Source organism: Argiope bruennichi, chromosome 5, assembly GCF_947563725.1.
Source record: "Argiope bruennichi chromosome 5, qqArgBrue1.1, whole genome shotgun sequence".
Lineage (NCBI taxonomy): Eukaryota > Metazoa > Arthropoda > Arachnida > Araneae > Araneidae > Argiope > Argiope bruennichi.
This window is the reverse complement of record NC_079155.1, coordinates 102126760-102152066: the sequence shown is the minus strand read 5'-3', so window position 1 is coordinate 102152066 and position 25307 is coordinate 102126760. Positions and strand designations below refer to the sequence as shown.

At 30.2% G+C, this 25307-nt stretch overlaps 1 protein-coding gene across 2 annotated transcripts in view; it reads left to right on the top strand.

Annotated features, from left to right (window-relative positions):
• The window catches only part of LOC129969545 (uncharacterized), a 51234-nt gene that overhangs the window by 25259 nt on the left and 668 nt on the right, over positions 1–25307 (top strand). For both annotated transcript variants that reach the window (XM_056084163.1, XM_056084164.1), the window contains exons 2-7: positions 105–383; positions 837–1090; positions 4635–4742; positions 8028–8153; positions 14629–14758; positions 17995–18114. In XM_056084163.1, coding sequence (XP_055940138.1) covers positions 105–383; positions 837–1090; positions 4635–4742; positions 8028–8153; positions 14629–14758; positions 17995–18114 — 1017 coding nt within the window. The remainder of the gene's footprint in view (positions 1–104; positions 384–836; positions 1091–4634; positions 4743–8027; positions 8154–14628; positions 14759–17994; positions 18115–25307) is intronic.

Genomic DNA, 25307 nt, shown 5'->3' with positions numbered 1-25307 from the left:
GCTAATTAAATCCCGGTAAGCTTGAACATCCTGTATATTCTACTATTTTAATTAATTATAAACATAATTTACTAAGATTTTTATTATTGTTTTTATCCCTTTAGGCATAGAGTTACTAACCACCCCTTAAGACTGCAAATGGCTATCCGTCAATTGTACGAGACGGCCTTCGACACCACGGCCAGTCCAGCGGACGCAGATGAAGATCCGGCGGAAATTCTGGAGACAAGCCGACGGCTGTGCAGTCCGGAGCCCAGCCTCTCCCAGCGTCCATCTCCCGCTTCTTCTCGGTCCAGCACAGACTCGACCCGACGCTCGCCTCGCAGTCCAGCGTTGCATCTCAAAAAGCTCTTCACACCCTGGGTGTGTGGGAAAGGAACAAAGTAAGATTTCGTCGTACTTAAAATGTTTGCATTTCTGTAATGGTTCCATTATTTTTTGCCATTAGCTCAAGAACCCTGTCTGGGGTTAAAAGATAAAACTAATAAATCAAAACCGAAAAAATAGCCATTAAAGTATTACTACCAAATAATTTTGCCAGTGTGTGCATAATTAACCAATCAAAATATTGTATGTTCGTTGTGTAAAATAATTTAAAATAGTACTTTTATTTGCTGCAATATCACAAAAGTTGGAAAACTTCACTAAATTAATGCAGCTAATAAGGTGTAAGAACAAGTTTAATTAATTAGTTTCATTTAAAAAGTAAAGGATTTTTAAAATTCGAGGTAACAGAAGAAAAATCAAGGAGTCCATACTCATTTTTTTAATTTTAATCAAACAAATCCAAAACTTAAAGCCCTTCTGAAAAATGAAACTGTGTTTACTGTGAACAGAAATGCCGATTCTCCCATCGAAGCCTGTTTGCCTCCCACCAATAATGCTGGCGAGGACAAGTCCAAGACATTTTCTCCATCCGTCGAATTCAAGAAGTTGGACGTTGCGGACGAGGCCAAAAAGAACCTCAACGACTGTCTTCAAGCCAAAACGAGCACGTCTTCCGTCGACACTTGCTGCTTCATTGATAACTCTGTGCCATCCACCATGCCAAATCATACAGTGCAAGAGAACACAAGTCTTGCATATGTCAGTGAGTAACTTGATAAAGTATTCGTTATTAACAAAAATGTTTTTGTGTTGTGTTCAATTGTGTTCAAACTGTATTCAATCATCAATAGTTAGTCGATTATGGCTACCAGCTGACTATATTTAATTGAAATTAAAAGTCGTTCAGCTATAACTTCATGTTCTTGATTTCATCAAATTGTCAAAGATTAAAGCCGTATTATTTTAATTGCATATAGTCTGTTAATAAACTTTTTTTTTTTTTTTTTTTTTTACGGAGGGCATTTCTATGTTATCCTGACGCTATTAAAAACGTAAATGTCCGGTTCATCTATTTTTTTTTGCAATTTCCCATTTGTTTTATTTGTTTTGCAAACTACACAAATATTAAATAGAATCATTCCAGCTTAGCTTTCAACAATGGAAAAAAGTCATGCGATTTGAATATTGGATGAAACAATGAAAACAGTTTGTATTTTAGGATTACAAAGTAATTAATTATTTGAAATGAAACAAAAAATACTTCTAAAAATTGTCAAAAATTAAAGAAAAAATTATGCACGAGTATTAAATTTGTATCTTTCAATTTTGAAATGATGCAACTTTTATTTTGTGCTACAATATTTTCAAAAGTTATCGTGGAAAAACGTCAAAATTCAACTTAATTTTTAAAAATTGCTTCGAGTTGCATATTCTAAATCTCCAAGGTATATCAGTTAATTAATTAAAATTTCAAAAACTTGCTTCGAGATGTACATTTTTCTAAGGTATATTTGGTAATTAATTAAAATTTCAAAAAGTCGCTTCGAGGTGTACATTCCCAACCTCCAAGATATATATGTGCCAATTTGTTGCGGTCTGACTATAGTCAGTCACCAACAAACACGCACACACACCATATTACTATTTATCATTAATAGAGATAAAGGAGAATATGAGAGTATAGAATTCTTTAGTGGGCCGTTGGTTGGTATTCTGATGAATTTTCAGCGGCATTCTGTTCTCGTACAGTTTGGCAACATATACCACGGAGTTGTTCCGCCATCTTTGGGATTAAATCATTTTTCTATTTCATTTGAGTGGTGCGATATCTATAGCGATGCATTTTTTTCTCATAGCCAGTTGTTACCTCAAAATGAGCTGCACACTGGTACAGTGCATCATTGCTGCATAACTTGAAAACATTTTATTGCGTATTATAACCAGAATATGTGATTGAATTTGAATGGACGAACCCATTTGTTAGAGGGAGTTAGATTAAGATTAGAACTCTTTTTTGATATAATCTTAGCCTGCTGATTTCGTATTGTGTCTTTAGACGAACTAAGCTGTCCCTAATGAATTCCTAATCCTCTTAATTATAAAACAGCAAGCATAAATGTTTCATTATTAAGAATCTGTAATCCTGTTTTTCTGCCATATTAGTCTTATAGTAGGAAAGAGAAATTTACAGATTCGTAATAAATATCACGATGACAGTCCTCTATGTTATCAATAAATTTGGCGACAAAAATAATTCTGGAAAATGAAAGATATAGTTCTATCTCTATTAGGTCAAAGATCTAGACATTCTTTTGACGAATTTTATATGACGCTTCGCTAAGTCGGAAAACTGCACATACACGAGGTGCTCAAACGAGTTAATCGCTCTTTAAAATATAATTCATACTGCGAGCTGGTGAATTATAGACGCGAGTGCTACTTTTAGGATTGTTACTATTATTTAATTAATAACTTTTTGTTTGCTTGTGTTACTATTGTCTACAAATGCTGTTTTTGTGTAATCTTGGTTGTGCTTTAGTTACCAGCATTACATATTTTCTGGAATATTCGTGAAAGAAATTCACCTTTTTCCTTTATCTAGCTTGCTGGATTATCATAACCCGCTTTATGGATTTTCGTAATATTATTTGGGGTATAATTAGATTCGACGATCGATAATATATACTATTCCTAACGATTTTCGTAATATTATTTGTGGTATAATTAGATTCGACGATCGATAATATATACTATTCCTAACGATTTTCGTAATATTATTTGTGGTATAATTAGATTCGACGATCGATAATATATACTATTCCTAACGATTTTCGTAATATTATTTGTGGTATAATTAGATTCGACGATCGATAATATATACTATTCCTAACGATTTTCGTAATATTATTTGTGGTATAATTAGATTCGACGATCGATAATATATACTATTCCTAACGATTTTCGTAATATTATTTGTGGTATAATTAGATTCGACGATCGATAATATATACTATTCCTAACGATTTTCGTAATATTATTTGTGGTATAATTAGATTCGACGATCGATAATATATACTATTCCTAATATCGAGATTGTGAAGTTGCAGTGGCAGAAATTTGCATGCAAGAATGTGTCTTTTTGTCTTGTACTGAACTTTGGGTAATGATTAGCCATCAGTAACTATAGATATCCTTATGCTTTTCTCATGTTTCGAAATATTTTATGTTTATACTGTTACTATTCTTTATATTTTTGTGTATTATATTCTAATTTTATTTTTATTTTTCTTATTTTTTATATTTATCTTTTTGATCTATAGTTTGATTCTATTGTTTAGCATTCCATTGTATCTAAGTATAAACGAGCCGGCTTCTGGTCCTCAATTTCTGCTTTCTGTGACCTGCCATTTTATTAAATGCTTTCTTATCAAGAGATGCTTTCTTATACGGGATTGCTTGGCCCTTGTTTTCCATTTGGCTTAACTTTTTGCAAGATTTGGATCTTGTACCTCGTATTAAACTAGAACATTGAAGTTGTTTTGTTCTCAGAGGAATTCTGCAAACGATATTATGAAAATTACTTTTCGTTCTTCAAACAGCGTCTTTTGACATTGGGGATAACGGCTTTTGTTGCCAAAAATCCCATTCTTTTCCCATTTCAATCAATTAATCTTCAAACAAATTCAGGCATACACCTTCATATGGTACTCTTTCTACATCATAATGTCTAATGGTAAAAGTAAGGAGTTATGAAACTTTCAATAGATTGGTTCCATTCATCCTCTTGTTAATTGTGAGCATCAGAGCTGTCTTAGCTTCAAATGGTCCACCAAAAGACGCAGAAAACAAGTTTATTGGACAAATATTTAAATTCAAGATCCAAATTACTGCAACAAAGCGATAACGCTTTAAATCGCTCAACACATTTTTGCCTAAACGAATATAGAAATCAATTGAAATAATTTTTTTTCAAATCATTGAACGACTCGTCGATACATTATATATTGTTCAGAGAATTGTTTTTTATTTATTTTTTTATTTTCAAGTTTTATTAGAAAATTGACAAAATTAAATTCTTAAAAAATTTTAATTCCTTTTTTAATATTTTAATTATTCTAAAAGTCAATTCAACCTACTTATTTCAAACTTTATTTCGATAACATGAGATCTATTTTTTAAGAATTATATGAATTTTTAAAAACTTGGAAAATTTTCTTAATGATTACTTTTGTGGTAAAAAAATATTTGACGAATCTCTCAATTTATTTGATTATGAATAATTTTTTTTTCATTTATCCTCCACTTAGGTACAAGCACAACAGTCATGAACAATGATTGTGATATGGTAAACATTCCATTTTCTTCTCAGTCTTCAAAAAACGAAAGGAGAAACGTTAATCTTGAATCCCCTTTAGGTGAGTGTTATGATTAAGTCATTAATTAGGATGCATTAAATTATTTTGATAGTTAATCCTCGCATCTAAGCACATTTGTGTGAAGAACTATTAGAAAGCTATTAAAAACTGTAATAACGAATACCGTTTTCCAGAAAAAGTAGAATATCCATACTTTAACTTCATAATAGATAGGACAATTTATATTTTTTCTAATTAAATTCCGAAAGGGATCATTTCGACCCTATTTGGTAAAAATAGTTATATGCCAACTCATGGTAAATCTAGTGTTAACCTAATCCAGCATGACTTCATAGTGACGAACATCTTCTGTCTTCACTTTAGGAGAGGCATGATGTCCAGACACAATCAATCATTAACGATGTATCCATTCGATGCCAGAATGTAAAAATTATTTTAGCTTTTACTCAAAAGCAGTAATGACACCAAATGGCATCGTTAAAGCCAGACACTTTTTACGTCTGATTTACCTTTCACCATACTTTCGGCACGGCATCAGAAAATTGGTATTTTGCACGTTATTCCATAATTACGCAAAATGGAACAAAAAATATCGATTTTCCTAAGTATTCTGAACCTTCCATTGTTGCTTTCCTTCTATTCCAATCATGAACAAAATAAAGGGACGTGTTCGATTTCCGGGATGGAAGAATGTACTGGAGGGAGGGAAATCTCGTTAAGGGTTGTGACCTTAATCTCGAAATTATCAGCACCCCTTGCCAAGAATGATTGTCTGTATGAGAATTTTTCCCCTCTTATTATTCTCTAAGCGTCTATCAGGAAATTTTTATTCAGTTCATGCAGTACATTAAAAATGTTACGAAGTTGTTTCTCGAAGTGTACAAAGAGATATATTGTACACATAAAAAAACTCGATCTCGGTATTTTGATGAATTCACATTCCAACTTCGCTGTTGCGAAATTTTTTTTTAATTATGTGTGTTTATTTAAACACAATAGCTAAAAAATGCCATAATAGATGGTGAGATTTGGTATGCTTTTTCTCGAAATTTGAACATTTTTATCAAATTTTTAAACGTCTACGACAAGTTTATCTAACCTGTTGGGATTGGACCAATTAGTATCAATTTGATTTTGCATCAAAGTGCAATCTTTAGTTCAGTTTTGTTACATAACTAAGGTAAAATAGGTCAGACATTTGGCCTGGTCCCTATTACAAAAGGATCAAAACTATTAAAAATTTAAGAAAACAAAAGTTTTTTCTCAGTTCAAAGTCTTAAAATTAAAAAAAAAAAAATGGTTCGTTCGAACTTTATCTGGAAAAAAATAATGCATACAGTCTATTTAATTATATCCTGATCTTGGGTTCTAGTAAATTAAATTTCTTAACTATTTTTTGTTCGAATTTGGTTTTTCACCATTAATAGAAGAAGTGAAAATTCTTCATAGGCAGATTACATTACAAATAATTTTTTTTAAAAAAAACCTAAGCATAGAATAGATTGAAAATATTTGGCCTCATTTTCAAAAATTATAAATATTAAAGAAATTTTCAATCCACATTACTTTTATTTCTTGTCCGCTATTATTATTTTTTAATTTCCTTTATTAATTTGAAAAAAAAATGTAAAAAAAAGCACGAAGGGAATCTGTGTAAGTTTATTGGAAACCAGGGCGGCTAACTACTATTGTTTCCAAATGGGATCCACGTCTGCGAATACCGACTCTGTTCCCATATTAACATATTGCATACGGTGCTCTGCGGGCTTAACAAGCTCCCAGGGCCCAGAAATTTTTGAAGGCTCTAGAAGCATGCTTGACAAGCAATATGATGCATATATGCACATTTTTAATTTGAATTTGGTATTATATTTAAGTATTCTGAAAAATTACTATATATTTTATACATGTACCAATTATATAAGATTTTTTACATTTTAACTATTATTTATTTCACAGACTTGAATAATGCTTTAGAGTGGGACATTTGGTAAAGCATATCCCTTGTATAACAGTATTTGCAGCAGTATCTTGTTTTAAGACATTTAAGACCGCTCACGAATTTTCTTGTGTTTCGCGTCCCATCTGTTCGGACTACTCATTAGTTTTCTCGTGTTGCGTGTCCCTTCTGTTATTGCTTCATAAATAACAAACTTATGATGATTTTAGAACATACAGTTAACCAAAAATGTGCCGTCCCAGGCGTATGTCTTATAGATTTCTTTGCGGTCTTTAATGTGTTAAATATTTGCTTCTGGTTGGTTATGCATCGATTTAGCCGAAAAAAAACGTGAAAATGAGATCTCGTGGCCCGGTTACAACGTTCGGCCTGCTAGAAACGAGAAATTTCGTGACCCGTATGCAGTGTGCTAAATGAGGTGGTGAAATTTTCTGTGGAACAAGACACAATTACCGATAAACTGAGCTATCATATTTTACAAATACTGAAGGTGTCCATTTGACAATTGTATCAAATGTAGGGCAGCTAATTTCTTTTGGCATATTTTGATTTTGATTAAAAACATGTTTTCTATTTCCATTAAGATACTTAGCACTGTTTGATAAAAATTATGGTTGCTCCCTCTGATTTTTAGCATCTCAAATATCAATAAAAGTTCGAAATTAAAAAATATAATATCTTACTTATGGACCTTTGTGTTAATGGAACATAAAACGTAACATAACGAATATTTCAGATATTCCTCATAATAACAGTAAATGGCAATACAAGCCTAATGCAATAAAAAATATGTAGCTGATCATAAAAGTTTCGAATTCTACGAAGTTTGAAAACTTATATAGACCTAAGAATTAGCAAAAGTAATTACTAAGTGAACTAATATGGTAATTATACTAGTACAATAAAATTATTAAATAAACTGAAGTTTGATCAGAATAAAAGACATTATGAATATTCCATAAATTTTACAAACGATTTCTAATTGCCATTAAAAAAATTCTGTATATAAGTGTCATAGAAGCAACATTTTTGAAATGCATTCATTATAGGATTAACAGCTTAACCATGCGCTCATCGATTTATCAAATTTTGATAGTTGTAAGCAAACAATAAACCATTCGTAACAATTATAATTCAATATTAAAATTACTTCGAATGCATAGATAAGTCAAGTATTCAATGGATTTCCATTTGAATCAAAATTAGAAAATATTCCCAAAATAGAAGGTGTCATCTTATTAGATAGTAAAGAAAATAAAAAAGTAAAGTGTTTAAAAGTACTTTATAGCTTGCGATCTGTTTCCAAACATCTAAACATCATTTGTAAAAGATATTTGATGACTTTTTTTCTTTAACTTTTAAAGGGACGAATACTGCTTTCGAACTAAAGAAGCGAGAAAACGAATTTGGCTTCGATACTGAAACAACCTTCCAACAACCCAGGGTTTCCAGGGAAGATATGAAGCGCTGCAACCTCGATTCAAATTCAGGTAAGCAGTTAAAAGAACCGTGATTGTTACATAAAACATGTCAGACTCCGTTTATTAAGATGAACATCTCGTTTTGAAGTTAAGCGATATTATTATGGGATGAACTTATTTTTAAATTTCGGTCCGATAACTCGGATATACACCTGGGTTTTTGAACCTGGCAGGTTAAGCGTGCCTGAGATTAAGGCCACGGCAGAATTTTATTTGAATCATGTCTCGTAATTCCCCGTGTCTCTCGTATAATTCTTAAAAAATTTATACCATTGAAAGTGAATATTTTTTTATAAAGTCGATTGGAACCTTTAGACAGTGGTAGTGATTTTTGATTGAAAGAAAATATTAAATTCTATATTAAAAAGATTTTTTTTTTTTTAATTTTACCAGTCTTTTGAAAATTTCGATAAAAGCATCAATGATTAAACTGACACAGTAAGCAGTACTTCTAATAATTCTTTCCGATATAAAATTATATGAAAAACTTTACAGCCCACCTTCCAGTGTTTTCACTTTCACTTCATCCAATAAAACATGTGTGCAATATGATTACTACATTGAAAAATATAGAGAATTTGATTCAAAATAAAAGTTTATTATTCTTTTTTTTTTCAAAAATTTATTCTTCAAAAGAACAATCTTTCAGTTGTGTCCTCCTGACCATCTGACCATGGCCGAAAATTATGAGGTCCGTTTCTAAAATCAATCTTTCTGATTTTAATGTAATCAGATTACCATAAAATTACTAATATAACTGATAACTGTCAATTAACCAATCACTCATTTTTAAAAAAATGCAGAATGTAAAAGATACTGAAACAAATAAAATTCAAACCATTTTATAAAGTAAAAAAATAGAAGAAGGCTGTGGTGATAGAGGGTTTATCATCTAATTGTAAGGAAAAGGTAATACCACTCCTAATGTATAATTAAAATGGTTAAAAAGTATACTACTTTTAACCATTTTAATTATTAGATTTAACCATTTTAATTATTAAGTAGTATACTACTTAAAAAGTATACTACTTTTTTGTTGATTAATTTTTTGCTAATTAATTTTTATTTTGAGAAAGGAAAAAATTATCACTATTAGAACGTCTTAAAATTTGTTTTGAAACCAGTGATTAATGAATAAGTTAAACTCTGTTGGTTTTCTACTTTTCTTTTATAGAAAGGTAGAACAGTTTACTCCTCTAAATGGTTGTTGTACTTTCTCTAACTTCGTTTTTGTAACACCCTTCATGACATAACGAAAGATTTATCAAATTATTTTCCGTATAGATAATAAAAGGAATTGGAATAAAAATATATATCAAAGAAAAAGCAATAATGGTGTTTAAAAAAAAAAGGAAGAAACTATGGAGCTTTTTCAGAATTCAAGAAAAATGGATTTTCTGGAGATATGAAAAAAATTGTTATAACCACAATAGTCATTAACTCTTGAATAATTCTGTTTCTGTAGAGGATAAATGAGCATAAAAAAAATTTCTCTCGTATCCTTCGTTTCATTATTCAAATATTTGGATGTCCCAGATACTGACTACCCTTTCAGGATTGCTTTTTAACAAAAACCAGTCATGGCCATGTTTACAAAGCATCAATATAATAAATTATAAAGATGGGAAACAAAGAAAAATGAAAACAGTGTTTGTGGTAAATCTACAATAAGAATGACAATTGAAATGGTGTTTTATAAAATTCTTGGCTACAATCCATTTGCACAACACATTTTCTTCTTATTTAACTTCGCTTAATGTTACATGCATCTGATTTGGATCATTCGTAATATTTTATGAATTTTTCACAACTAAATACGCGAGGCATAAAAAAAAGAAATATTACTACTGCCAAATTAGAAATTAATTTAGCCATTCTTCAATTTTCTTCGTTTTTTAAAAACAATTTTTTTTTTATCTTTGAAATAGCTATTTCGAAATACATATTTTGTAGATATTGTTTCTTTTTTATTTCTTTTTTTTTGGGGGGGGGGGGAGGGATAATTTCAGAAAAGGGAAGTGCAGTCTAAAAGCTTCATCCTCGTTATCTCACCTCGGTTAAAAAATGAGGAATGTTCTAGAAATTAGTTCTGATATTGCATCAAAATAGAACCTAAATTAACTTCGAAAGCTTTATGCTAAATTATCGAATTTTTGTAAATCATGAAGATACATTAGATAAACATTAATTCTTAAAATTTTATATGATAACTTAATCTTGCATTGCACATTTTTTTATTTTTAGATTGGTAGAAAAGTCTTTAAAAACGAATATAAGAAATGTAAAAAAAGAATAACTTAAAAATTAGATTTTAAGCTTATATTTTTAATAAAAATTAAAAACTTTAAAATTTAATAAAAATTTTTACTAATTTTTTCAAATCTGAAATGTATATATAAAAATTTTAATTAGTTGATAAATTATTCAAAAATAATTGAAGAAAAGCAATCATGGTAATATATATTTATAAAACGGTAACGTACGTGATCCAAAAATGCTACTACTTATTGTTTAATGGCAACAATGAAATCGTAATACAAACGTATCAGATTCTTCATTAAACGTTTTTAAAGTTGCATTTAATTCAAGCTTCGTTACTATGGAGATACAAAATATTATTAGAAATTCTCGGGAGAGTGCTCGCCATCACCAAAATTCCATTCAGTCAGAGAGACAGAGAATATGGGAAAGAAATCAAATTTATAAAAAAGAGCATTAAAGTTTAGTCGAGCGGTAAAATAAGTTTATAAATCGCTATACGAATAATTTCTATATCTTGCCAATGGAAATTGGTTTTCATATCTTCCAAAACTATTATTTCACCAAAATGTTTTTTTATACATTATTTTAGAATCCAAAAAGAAAAACCTGTTTAGTGGCATCAATTTCCTTTCCAATCTTTCTTTACTTTTGATAAATTTTTGAAATATAATTTAATATATAATCTGTTTTCAATGTTAAGATAAAATTCAAACTCATCCATAAAACACTCAATCACATGCTTCTGCTAATGTTAAAATAAGTATTTAAAAAAAACCGATTTCTTCGAATATTAACTTCGAAGTAGGACTTTCACTTCCATTTTTATTTCGTAATATATACTTCTTAATTTACATCAACAATAATTTATAGTATACTGATTCATTTAAAGTCATGTCTTTCTGTCGTAATAAATAACAAGGTGATATTTTAAAAAGTTGCATTCCATATTGATCATTTAACAGCCTAAAAAAGTCAATCTGAGCTTAAAAGCTGGTCGCCTAAGACGATGATATAATTATATGTGTAGGTAATGATAACTTTTAATTTAATTTAAATCCTAATTAATTTCCTAATTTTTATCGTAATTTAGTCGTATCGTATTAACATTCATTCTAAAATATTCTTTTATTTCCTAATCTATCACACTTTTTATTTAATTACTTTTAACACACGCTTTAGAAACTTCATGATTTTAACATTTTCTCACTCTCCGAGTGAAAAGATAAAAATCCTTAACGCTTATAACATTCTTTTAAAGATGCCTAAAATTCCCTTTCCTAAGACTACACATATCAGAGAAATCCCTCTCAGAGCCTTATAGTAAAGTCACTGAAGGGAAAAATTGGTATCTCTTTTGCTTTTGTGTCGCGATGCAGACGGACGCATCTTTTACCACTTTTTCTTTGTACAAGTTATAACTCTGAGATAAAATAAATCGAAATTGAAATTTCAAAAGTTTCCTCTTCTCGGCCGAGCATCTCCTTATATTATATATATATATATATATATATATATATATAATCCTTGAAGCCTCCAGTTTTCAAGTATTTTCTTCCCTTTCCCTCCTACCCTTCTTTCTAAAATTATTTTCAGGCGATTTTCTTTTGAACTTTCATTTGATTTATAAAGATAATGTACCACTTTCGAATTCAAATAAAATCAATCGATCAAAATCAATAAATTTAAACATGTTGTTCTTAGAGGCTTTTTTCATGTTTTCAAATTCGCTTACAGATCAATGTTGTCCTGTTTATTTTGTCAATAATGAAAATTTTATGTAAATATTAAATTAAATAAATAAAAAGTACGCATATTGAAAGTGGGGAAGTGTTTGGTGATTTGCAATGTCTGTAGACCCCTACAAGCAGCGGAGGATTTCCGACTAGACTACTGTATATGGTAACTAGGCTGAAAGATCTCACAGGCATATATATCGATTAAAAATTCATTAATATCGATTAAAAATTCATTAATATACAGTAGGCAAAATGATTATTTGTACACCACTTTTTTTTAAAGTTTTAGAAACATATAAGCAGCTATTTTATTCATTGCGACGTGTGAGCGTGAGTTTGTTGTTCATTTCTATGTAAACGAAAAAAATATTTTGAAATAATTGAAAATAAAATCTAAATCTAAATCTAACAAATTTGGAAAATTTCTTGCAAAAAGTTTATTTGTACGCCTATATCTCCGGTAAGTATTACTATCATTTCATGTAATTTTTCACATTATAGTTAATTTTTTGGATAGTTTGTATTTTTTAAACATTGAAGGTTATCTTTTTTAACAGTGAAGGTCACTCGCAGAGAAAAGTTGAGAAATGGCAACGAAATCAAAAGAAGTCTCTTTAGACATGAGAACTCATATTAAAACCTTACCTTAGTCAACCTTCGACTTTTATTACCCAACCTTAATAAAAGTCGAAAATCTTATCGCGAAACTCAAAAGATGGTTAAGTTACCCTTTACAACTATTGGTTACATCGTAAGAAAATATAAAAATACTGGACCGTTGAAAATGAACGCCCGAGTAAATTAACTTCAAGAAATAAACGAAGTATTGTTAAAGCAGCTATTAGAAAACCACAAATTTCTGCTCAGAAAATTGCAGATGACCTTCTCGCATCTTCTAACATTAGAGTGACCGCTCAAACAATAAGAAATGTGTTACATAGTGCTGGTTTAAAAGGCAGAACTCCGAGAAAAAAAACCAATGATCTCTGAAGTAAACAGAAAGAAACGTCTAGAATTTACTATGAAATACAAAGACAAACCGGTGGATTTCTGGAAAAAGGTTATTTTTTCAGATGAGAGTAAGTTGAAATTTTTTCACCCCCTAGTATCCGAAAAATCTGGCGAAAAAATAAAACAGCCCTTGATAGTAAAAAAATGTACTTCAGACCCCGAAACATGGTGGAGGAAATGTGATGGTTTGGGGCTGTGTAGCTCATGGCGGTGTTGGAAAATTACACTTTATTGACACAAAAATGCCAGCTTTAGGTTACATTCATGTGTTGCGGTATAACTTATTAGATAGTGCTAGAAAATTGGGTATCGGTGACACTTTCTTATTCCAACAAGATAATGATCCAAAACACACTGCGATAGTTACTAAAACATGGTTGCTTTATAATGCGCCAAGACGCCTTGAAACTCCACCACAATCCCCGGATATAAATCCAATTGAAAATTTGTGGATGCTATTGGATGCTCAAGCCCGTAAAAAAAATATTACAAGTAAAAATAGTTTGAAAGAAGCACTCATGGAAGCGTGGGAAGAAATAGATCAAGAAACCACCAAAAAGATAATATAATCAATGCCATGACGTCTTGAAGCAATTGTAAAAGCCAATGGAATGCATACAAAGTATTAAATTTCTATAAAATAATTATAATTATGTTTAAAATTTTCACTAAGTAAGTGTACAAATACTCTTTTTGTATAGTTTTTATAAAGTTTTATTCATTAATCAACTAAAGTTTATGTGATTGTTTTTTTTTTGTTGATATTTTATTATTATTTTACCTCACTAGAATATATTTCTGCAATTTTAACTTAGTTACCTTATTTTATTTTGCTATAATATTGAAAAATTTAAGTGTACAAATAAACATTTTGTCAGCTGTAGTTGCCAAATAAAACAATTTGTAAATAATACAAATTTTAAGAATTATAAAACTTTATGATAATATTTATACTTTGTCAGGCATAATTAGTCCTTTTCCTGTCTATTTCATTATGTTCACTAAGTTCTTATAATATTTATATGCACCAAGCATCTGTTTAAATATTATTGAACATAAATGTAGATGTTGTGGAACAAAGAATCAAAATAAATAAATTAATGGACATTTACATTTTTACAGAATATTAAAATGAAAAAGAATTTAATAAACCATTAATATATCGATTTTGATAAGAATGTTTTGCAATTTGAATCTAAAATCGCTAATTTATTAAAAGAGAACTTCAGAATGCTCATTATATAGGGCTGTAAAATGTCTAAATTCATCATTTGTCTACAGGGCTCAGTCCAATATTGAATATAAAGAGCAATAATAACTCAGTGATATAAAAAATTCCACACTCTTTAGTTTTCTATTTGTACTAGTCTGATATTTTATATTATTAAGAATATGTATCTTTTTTAATGCGTCTGTTTTATTATGTCTTCTCTTAGAAAATTTCATAACTGTTCTCATATCTGTTATTTTTTCAGCTACTAGAAATAATCTGTGGTTGGACTTCAGCAGAGCCCCGAAGCGACCGAGGCGTCATTTGTGTCTGGATATCAAAGGTCCTGAGAACGAAGATGAAATGGAACCCACTACATACCTCAAGAAACAGGAGTAAGGAACATGAATTTACTTTTAAAAAGAACTAGAGGAGATAATTTTTATTACTTTTTCCTGGTTCTCAGAGGAAAATTTTGCTACATTTCCGGATTTTCTTGAACTTTATGACTGTATTGAGAAATTTAATTTTAATTGAAAAACTCAATAGCTCTAGATTTCTTTTAATTGTTCTATATTTCTTTTGCGAATATGTAATATTATTTAATTGTGCAGTTAGTTTCATGATAAAGAAAAAAGTTTTACAAATGATCCTAATGGATGCTGGGTCAGTGACCTCGGCTCTGGCGATGACTTGCTGCAAAAGTGAAAATTCCAGAAACTACTGAAATTTCGGCGATACCTCGATTAGCGGCGAAGATAAGATTTCTTATGCTCTGTCACAGAAGCTATAAAAATCCTAGATAAAAGCAGAAAGTAACCACTAGGCGGCAGTAGAGTTGAACTTAAGCAAGTGCTTGAGCGAAGTCTCTCTTTGGAATTTCGATTTACAACGAATGTTTCCTTAGAGATTTGAATTGTTGAAGTTGTTTAATAGCAATTTGCTGCTGTTTATTTAAAGTGTTGTTCTTGAGTACCCTTCAGCTCTGCTGTGTTGCGCATATTTTCATGTTTTCTTATCGAATAAATAATCGTCATTTGTTACTGAGCTTGTTGGACTTTGCACTGTACATCCACCAAAAATATACTTTTTACTCTAAAAGCCATGCCTGCAGGCAAGGCTGGCCTGAGCGAAGAATTGCGATAAGATAATAACGGAAGACCTCGAGTCATGAAATGAATTTGGTAAACGAAATTGCTTCTGTCTTCTTTAAAAAAAATGCGAGGATACTTATTATTGCTATTATCCCACGATTTGTGCTCATTTCGCATCCGTTAATTGAAGACAATGTTGTGTGTTTTCATGTGACTAGTCATGATTACATACTTCTAATCTTAATCAAAAATGTCATTATTTCTTTTAAGAAAAGATTCGAAATTTTCTATAAACATACGATTTTTTTTTTTTTTTTTTTGACTAACAGACAAACTTATTTTCTGAACATATTGCAAAATCTTAGTTCCGACTTTGTAATCTAATGAAACCAAAATTTATCATCAAGCTTTGCCATTCAGGATCAGAATATTAGAAGCATTACAATATTTAGTTAAAACTATTTTAAATGCATGTAAATTTTGTTTATCTTCTCAAAGTTATTTTGCACTTTGCCAGTACCGTCACTTCTGATGAAAATTTTTTCTCATGACTGAAAATAAAAATAAATTGAGATCTATCAGTAGTCAAAAACGATTTATCTCTTTAGAAATTTTATAAAAGAGATCTGAATTAGAAGTCAAACTATATGGATATGTAATTAATGAATTTGCAATAATATTTGTAAGAAAATGAAATAAAAATTACATATTGTAATCATGTTTTAGAATAGGATTGTAATATAATAAACTTTATAAACGAGTTTATGAAGTAAAGAAAAAAAATTATAAATTAATTATTAATTAAAATTATTTTATTATTTAAAGAAATTATTATTTGATTCATGAATGATTACTGGCGAGAAAAAATATTTATAAAAATAATTTAAATTATCATTATCACGTATATTTTATAATGCGAATTTGCATAACGTAATAAATATCAAAATGTAGTAAATTTTTTTGTTTGTAATTTGTTTAATATTCTTCATTGTGCCAAATGAAAAACGAAGCTACAGATAATGAAAAAATCGTTGCTGAAACAAATGTCCAATTCTCAAAGTTTTGCTGAAACTTTCTTGCAGGTTCTTTGTCCCATTCACTCACATTCAGCAATACAGCTGTTTTTAATCCTTAAGAATATATAATAACTATTTGGTAAATGTGGTGTTGTTAATTAAAGAATATCAAAAATTAAATAAAAATTTATAAATTTTGAGTAATAATTAAGTATACAATTAATGTTAATATAGTACGGAAATAAAAATATAAATTTATAACTTAACGACATAATTGCTTTTATGCTGAAACATTTGCTTAAGTGCTGCATCAGTTTGAAAATTCTAGTCTCATACAACGTCATCGATCCGTTTGCGGTTGAATTTGTGATTTTAGTAACGAATGGCAACGATGAAATGTTTGAGGAGCATCTAGCCCCTAGACTCTCAACTTCCTACACTAATAAAACTAGTAACAATTACCTAAAAACATGATTTAATCTGAAACAAAAGGAGTAATGCCTAACAAACTGGTTTATCTTAGTTACACATTTTCATAGTACTAACGTACAAACTGGGGAAAAGAGGAAAGAGAAACGATTTGACTCAACTGAGAATAGATTCGTCGCACTTTCAACTAGGAAACTGTAAAGATTCGGTTAGGAAATTTTAGAGAATCCGCCATACAGCACAGACATTGCATTTTCAGATTTTCATCTGTTTAGAGCCATGAAGAAGTTCCTTGTGGTCGAAGATTTAGTCTGGCAACAACTTCAAGCGGGCGGACAGTATTCAATAAAATTGAGATTTTCTAGTTGATCGAACATTGAGACAATTGCTTCAACATGGAGGCAATCATGTCAGAAAATTATAAATTGATACTTCTTTCATTTCCGTCCTATATTATCATTCATTGAATTTTTTATTATTTTCCTCATAATTGGTGAATTACATATTGATACGTTTTTGTAGAATATTTGAACTATTAATGAATCATGCATCATTTATATATCGAATTATTTAACAACACAAAATATGATTTTATTGATTTAATTTAGATTATAAGTTTAAAAATACGATAATTCAATGAACAGACTTTCACCCGGACACCACAGTTAAGACGTTAAATGATTACTTATTGTCCATTCAACTTGTTCTCAGTGAATACGACTGTCAATGATTTGATTCACGAATTTTTCAATTAAGTCCATAACAAGTATTTCTTTATAATTCAATATGATCAAACATACTAAATGTTTTCATACATTTAATTGATGATTTTACATAGTTTTATTTGCAGCTAATAATACATAGTAAATTCATGCAAGAGCATCTATTAGATAGTATTTTTAGAGAAATGCAGCATACCTGTGATTAGAGCTACACTACTGCATACATCTCAACTGCTCAGTTTTGTTGAGGTTGTTACACTATTGCCTAGGTTCGTTTTATAAAATCGTGGGTTGAAAATTATTTGTTTAAGAGAGTCGTCTATTATTAATAGTAAAACGTTAACAAGCTTCCTTGTTTCTTTTTGCGTAGATGGTATCATGGTTCCATCAGTAAAGCCGATGCCGAAAACTTGTTGCGTCTGATGAAGAAAGGTAGCTTTCTAGTCCGTTGTAGTGAGAAGTTGAAACGTCAGTACCTGCTGTCGCTCAAGTAAGTCTTTTAATTCATTTAGTTTAATTGAATTAAAACTCCTGTTTTGAAGCAAGAAATGAGTTGTCTTTCAACCTGTCAGTTTTGAGCCACTGTCAGTAAAACGCAAGGAGACTAAAAAGTATTCTTGAAGTAAAGTTTGTATTGGGATAGTATTAAAGACAACGGCAACGTCATGATGTTTCAGAGTTCCGCGGTGTGACAAAGTGGTCACTAGTACCTCCACATCATAATTTGGAATAGTTACTTTACTTTGTATGTTTAGGGAAAGATTAAAATTAATTGAAACTAGTTTAGACGAGTGCATAATGCTCTAACGCTAGGAAATTTGGTATAATTGTTAGATTAGAGCTTTTATGATATAATTATTAATATAAAATAATATTTAGATTATTTATGGGGGAAATAGAACTTTAATGGAATTACGTTGCATGTGCCTTTTACTATGGGGACTGATTTAACTATTTTGATTAGTTATTTTCGAAAAAAATACAGAAATTTTGATTGTGTAGCTCATCTTAGCTGTCTAAGGCCAAAACAGGAATAATTTTGAGATTTTAATCCACCAGTTATTGGTAACAGAGTGAATTCTCAGTCTTTTTACTGACGGGAAATTTAGGTAGAAATCGTCAATTGCAGCTCTAAATCTTTTCCTAGATCTGGGCACAGTCGGAACATATGCTGGCATCTGAAGTAACTCATTACGAATCTGGGGTAATTTTTTGAAGAACTTATTTAATGTTCTTTTGATAAATTCCGAAACAGGTTCAATTTGGAGGTCGTCATGAAATATTTTCCTTCTGTTGTACCAGGAGGCATTAACAATCTTCATCAGATGTTTGTTTTCAAAAACTTGCAACCTCTTAATGTTTTGGGCAGAAGTGACTTCCCAAATTTAAGAGCCATACATTAAAATTGATCTTAGAATAAGTTTGTAGAGCAGAAGCTTGAGCCTAATCGAGAGCTTATAATATTAGAAGAAATGGAAGACAGTCATCTCAATGGAATCACGCTAACTGCCGATTGTAGGCTGTAAAATCATAATGTGAAAACTCAGTTTTACAGGTATGGATTATGGGTAGTTAAGTAAGACTAAATAAAACAATATGGCGATTAACTAAGTGGCTTCTAAATTATTTAAAATCTGAATTTGCTATACAATTATTGTATTTTGTCTGACAAATAATAAGATCCATGCTAATAGACAGTGATAGAGAATTAATTATCTTTCGAATACAAAAATATATGACTACTTAAGCTCATATTCTTGGACACAAGAAAATATCAAATAATTTTCTGTGGCTACATTTTATATTATTATGTCCGCCATATCTTTGAGATTTGATCTGAGATACAAATCAAATTTATTATCAGAGGGGCTACAGTTAAAAAAGATTCGAAAATGCTTTAATACTTTATCGAGTCTCTAAGATATAGTGCTTTTTTCAGTTTTTTTTTTTTTTTTTTTTTTTTTACATGTTTGATCCGTAATGAACTTTTTTTTTAGATAAAATGTCTTTATCGAAAGCTGATAGATATTTTAAAAATAAAACCTTGTTCCATCATATATTCATTATTAATAACGAACCATTTAACTTTTATCCAATATCCCACATCTATTTTCGGTAAAGACATTTTATATAAAGTAAAGACGACTTGATAAAGGATAATATAAAAACATATAGAAACAACTAGTTACCGTACGTTGGAAAACTTTCTTCAGGTAAGAAATCCTGTACAATTTGCGTATTTGTTGAGAAACTATCCGTAATTAAACGAAAATTACCTTTAAAGTTTTGTGTTTTACTTCATAACATAACAAACAATAAATGAGCTAGTTGCCAAACTCAAAATAGTTGGTTGTAAATTAAACAGATGAGTATATTAAAAAAAAACGATTAATCTAAATATTTTTTAGGAAGTTGATAAATTTGGATTGAGGTATTTCGAGTCGAAAGTTGATTTCAGTGCCTATTTCATAAGCATCCATGGAATTATTAAAGGCTATAATTGTCTTTAATGCCATTAAAAATATCCCTAATTTAAAGATATTCGTTGTACAATCAAAATACGAACTTCCATCGTACAAATTAAATTGCGAATAGTTCTTGATTCAGAAAAGCAAAACAAATCTAAATATTCAGCTAAACTACCCTTTGATCAGGAAATAACAGTACCTAGGATTGTTATTAGACTTTAAATTAAGTTTTGACTCCCATATCAAAGAGGCCATCAATAAAGTCTAAACAGTATTCATCTGAATCAACCCACGGCTCTAAAGAGCAAGCTATTAACTAGGGGCAAGTTTTAGTTTCACAGATCTTCTTGCGATACGATCAGCTTGCTTCTGTAGCTCTCCCATTAAGGTGGGTTTACATTCGGCCAGTTATAAGACGGACAGTAGGCAGCACATAGCAAAAGGGACTAATTTATGTATGCCACAATTTTATAATATAGAATCAGGCATTCCATTGCTTGGCTATAAATTGCCGTTTTGGCGTCATTGAATTTTTCTTTTTCACTGCGTATCGTATTAAAATGATGGCTATTTACACAGAGAAACATGGTAAAATAAAAAAAGGGTTAATATGCCTACATTTGAAAAACTATAAAAAAGAAAATGCAAATAAAATGGGAAAGAAAACTCGCATCAGAAAGAACAAAGAGCAAAAAATGTCAGAATAAATTTATGATAAGTCATCAGTTTTTTTTACATTAAAAAAAAAAACTACCAAATACTACAAACGCATGCGCAATAAGAAAAAATTACACAGCGGTATGATGTTGTTCCCATCGGGACAATTATTTGCTATCGACCGAATATGTTTTTCAGTCTTTCTACGCATCCGCTGCCTACTGGCAGTTTTATAACTGGCCAAGTGTAAACCCAGCATCAAGGTTATATAGTAATCACGAGATTAATTACTTGCGCTGGCAACAGATTCATAGATGCGCTTGCAGAGCAGTGCTATGTGACTCACAGTGAGGTTACATAAAGTATCTTATAGAAATTGGAAAAAGATTTATCGCTTCTAAAAGAATTAATTTTCGTCCTACTTTTGTATTGTAAATTGTGCTCCAGCAAACAATCTTAGTCGACAGGTCGCGAAAAGCATTTTTACTTTTGTGATAATTACCTGCCGAAGTGGTCGTTGTCGGTAAGTCGTTGGCATTTGTCTGCCAAAAGTATTTCGACGTGCCTGGCACATCTTGCCAGTGCAAGTGGTTAAGAGTATCTCAAGCTATTCAGAACCAACAGTTTGAAACGCAATTGCTCTGTGATATGTTAGACATTAGGTTTTGCACATCAATTTTAATCTTCTAAAGCTTAACTTTTCTTGAACCATGTTAAAGATATTTTGGTCAGATTTTTTCAAATTTGTCTCAATTTCGCAATTATTGTACTTCGTTTTGTTATTTCTTATCATCCTACTGTTTCAAGCCTCCCTCCTAACACACTCATATCATTTTGTGGTACCCATTCTAAGAGCATACGTGTCTTTTATTAATTGAGTTTTGTTATTTCTTATCATCCTACTTAGGGATTGCAATACCGGACCAACATTTCAATACCGGTATTCGGTATTTTTTAAATCTTAATACCGGGATACCGGTTTTAATACCGGTATTAGAAATTTTAGAAAAAGAAAGAAAACACAGGTGTTTCTTTGTTTTATTTGCCAGTTTTGTTAGAGAGTGTAAATATCATAAAAAATAATTTGTAACTTAAAAATTATAACCGTATATAATCACAAAAAAGTAAAGGAACATCTTATTTAATTAAATCACAAAAAAAAAGCGTAAATATCACTATTCAGTCTGTGGTACTATTACAAATTTTTGAAATGTGATCTTAAAAAACATAATGCATCCATTGTACTGTCATTAAGCCTGAAAAGTAATTTTGTGAAAAAAATTACCAGCTGTCGAAAACGCTCTTTCGGCATCTACGCTAATTGGTGGTACTGTTAGCAATCCGCGATATACTTTTTCCAAGTATTTACCTCTAAATCCCTCATCTTCAAATAAATCGATTTCTGAATGTGGATAGGTTTGTGGGTAAAAAATTTTTAGAAAATTTACTCGAAACTTAATCAGATTTGAATCGGTTATTTTCTTTTTTTCATTTTCATTTTTAAAATCCTTACAATTATGTAAATACCATAAGACACTTTCTATTTCGGTATGCCTTTCTTCTGTGCGAGTTTTCAATGTAATATACAATTCTTCAGATATTGATGTGTGCTGTTCTTTCAGTGACTGCAACATGAAATTTATTATTGCATTAGCTGTTAATAAATGAGAATCTCTCCGACATAATGCCTCAATAGTCAGTTTTATTGGAAGTAGAGTTGATATAGTTCTGGACATTAAGTCGAATTCACTATCTGAAAAATTAATTTACAGGTTTGAGTCGATTATTGCTTTTTGGATTGGATTTTTCAGTTTCAAAAATCGTTCCATCATTAGGAGTAAACTGTTCCAACGTGTTTTAGAATCTAATATTAACATATATTGTTTTATTTCCAGATATTATATATTTTAGTAATATATCCTTTTTTTATAGGGGAGCGTTTAAATATCTTAACAATTTTTCGAACTTTATAAATTATAGGAAGCAATTCTTGATAGGTTAATATTTCATCCTCGTTAGCAATATCTTCTTCAACATTTACATTTTCATTATCTTCATTGTCAATATATCTCTCTCTCTTACTCTCTTCAAAATTGAAATCCGAAGTTTCTATATCCACAGTATTTGGATTCTTCTGTTCTTTATTTTTTTGGTATAATACATCTATTAATCCTAATTGAATTCCATGTGCACAGCACAACTGCTGATTTGCACCAATCAACTTTCCAACTTTTTTTATAATTGTTGCTACATCAGTCGTTATGGATACAATATTTTCTTTCACGGATAATCCATGCTTCGCTCATTTAGATTTAAGCAATTAATTAAGCCATTAATTAGCTAATTAATTTCGCCAGTTAGAGAGACATAAAAGCAAAATCGTATTACTATTTTGCTATGTTCGCTATCCCTGAACATATAGTGGAGGCAATTTTAAAAATTTTTAGTAAATACCAAAAAACCGGTATTTAAACTTGTGAATACCGGTATTACAAAATTGTACAAATGGTTCAAAATACCGGTATTCGGTATCCCGGTATACCGGTGTTGCAATCCCTAATCCTACTGTTTCAAGCCTCCCTCCTAACACCCTCATATCATTTTGTGGTACCCATTTTAAGAGCATACGTGTCTTTTATTAATTGAGTTTCAAATCTGAGCTATCTTTTTAATTTTTCTAAAAATTTTCCAATATATTATAAATGCACTGCGTTGTTCGCGTCGCGATTATTTAGTTGAGCACCTAATTGTTATCAATAGTCTATAACTTTGCCGTCAACTAAAAAAAAAAAAAAAAAAAAAAAAAAAAAAAAAAAAAAGCTTTTTTTTTTTTTTTTTTTTTTAGCAACAGGATGCGAATGCTCCTCTTTCATAGATTTAAAATTCTTATTTTTTTATGTAATTCTGCAAAAAGACTTTCTTTTTGTGGCCAAATCTTTCTTTTAGAACAAGTATGTCTTATAACAATAATTAAATCCTTTCTATGTAGAATTGATAAAAATATGGAACATTGATTGATAAAAATATGGAAATTATGAGTGCTTATTTATTGAAACGTAATGCACTTTTATACACGGATTAAATATTTCGTGAAATAATGATAATAATTTGTAATGATATATTCATAATGATGTGCTACTCATTTGTTAAATAAAGGGTTTCAGTAAAAAAAATTTCAAAATGTGTCACTGTTGCTCACAAATGACTCTTCAAAAGCTTTGTATATTGCCCTGCCTGATGTAATAGCACATAAATACTATGGAGTCTGGTAGCAACACGTTAGTGTCTTGCGAAAACTGTCGGACAAATGATGGAGACACCGCGTTTATATCCGGCGGAAACTATCTAATATAACGATAACTAAAATGATCTAAACCAGTCATATCGGAGCCAAATAAAAGAATCTCAATTAAACTTACGAATGACATATTATAAATATACTTGCTAAACGTGCCCCTTTCCTAAAGTACTCTAATCGCCAAAGCCACTATTTTCTTTCGCAGAGTGCGCCTAGTCACTTTGAAATCTAGAATATGACAACGTATTCTAATTTTCAGAGCTGGAAATATTCAGCTAGCTGCGTTAGACATTGTCCTTCAATAAAGACTTCATGCAAGAGTCGCAAGCGGTGACATCAAGAGAAAGTGGAGGCCACTCTAATGTGAAACAGCAGTAGACACTCTAAGCAATAGTGAAATGTACTAATACTTTTTCCATTAAACAAGCAATATGATAATGGTACCATTGCACATTAAAGAGATATCTATATTGCTATAATTCTAAGGCTACAAAATCTCAATAAATATTGACAATCGATTTGAACACGTATTGTAATGACAGTACACTAAGCAAGCATATTAAGCACTTACATTGAATATAACTCATTGTTCCATTAACTTATTGTTTTATAAATCCATCCTTCGATGAATGGTTGAATAAAATTTATTTACTTTAATAAATAGAAAATTCTAATATCGAATTTTCAAACTCAAAGCTGTTTTATTTAAACTTGGATTATCAAATACGTTAAGCTGACGATTGACTGGAGGCCTTATAGCTTTGAACGACAGCCGAGACCTCAAGATTTTTACGGGGGTTTGTAGGCTATCTAATCTTGCGTTTTCATTTGATTCATTATGATCATGCACTTGAACGTATTCATATTAAAATCATATATTGTTTAAATTTCAGAGCTTTATTCTCAAGATATTTTTCCCCGTGTTTTTAAAGATGTTAGCAAATTATTATTTAATTCACAAAGTGATTCGCAAGTCAACAACCTTGGAAAATTTTGCACTTGAGTATTTAAAAAATTATATATTTTTTTATAATTTTGTTTTAAAAATTTTAATTTAAAAAATTAATTAAATTTTTTTTAAGTCAATCCTTTAAAAGGCATCCTTAATTAAATGTTTTATTTCCGTTTGCTGTAATCTGTGTTAAACTACTCGCATAGAGTTTAAATTAAAACCAATAAAAATGTATAGAGTTTTGAAGTTCGGTTTAGTTTAGTTTTAGTAACGTCCCTTTTTCAAGCATCACTGGGTCTGTTTTGGGA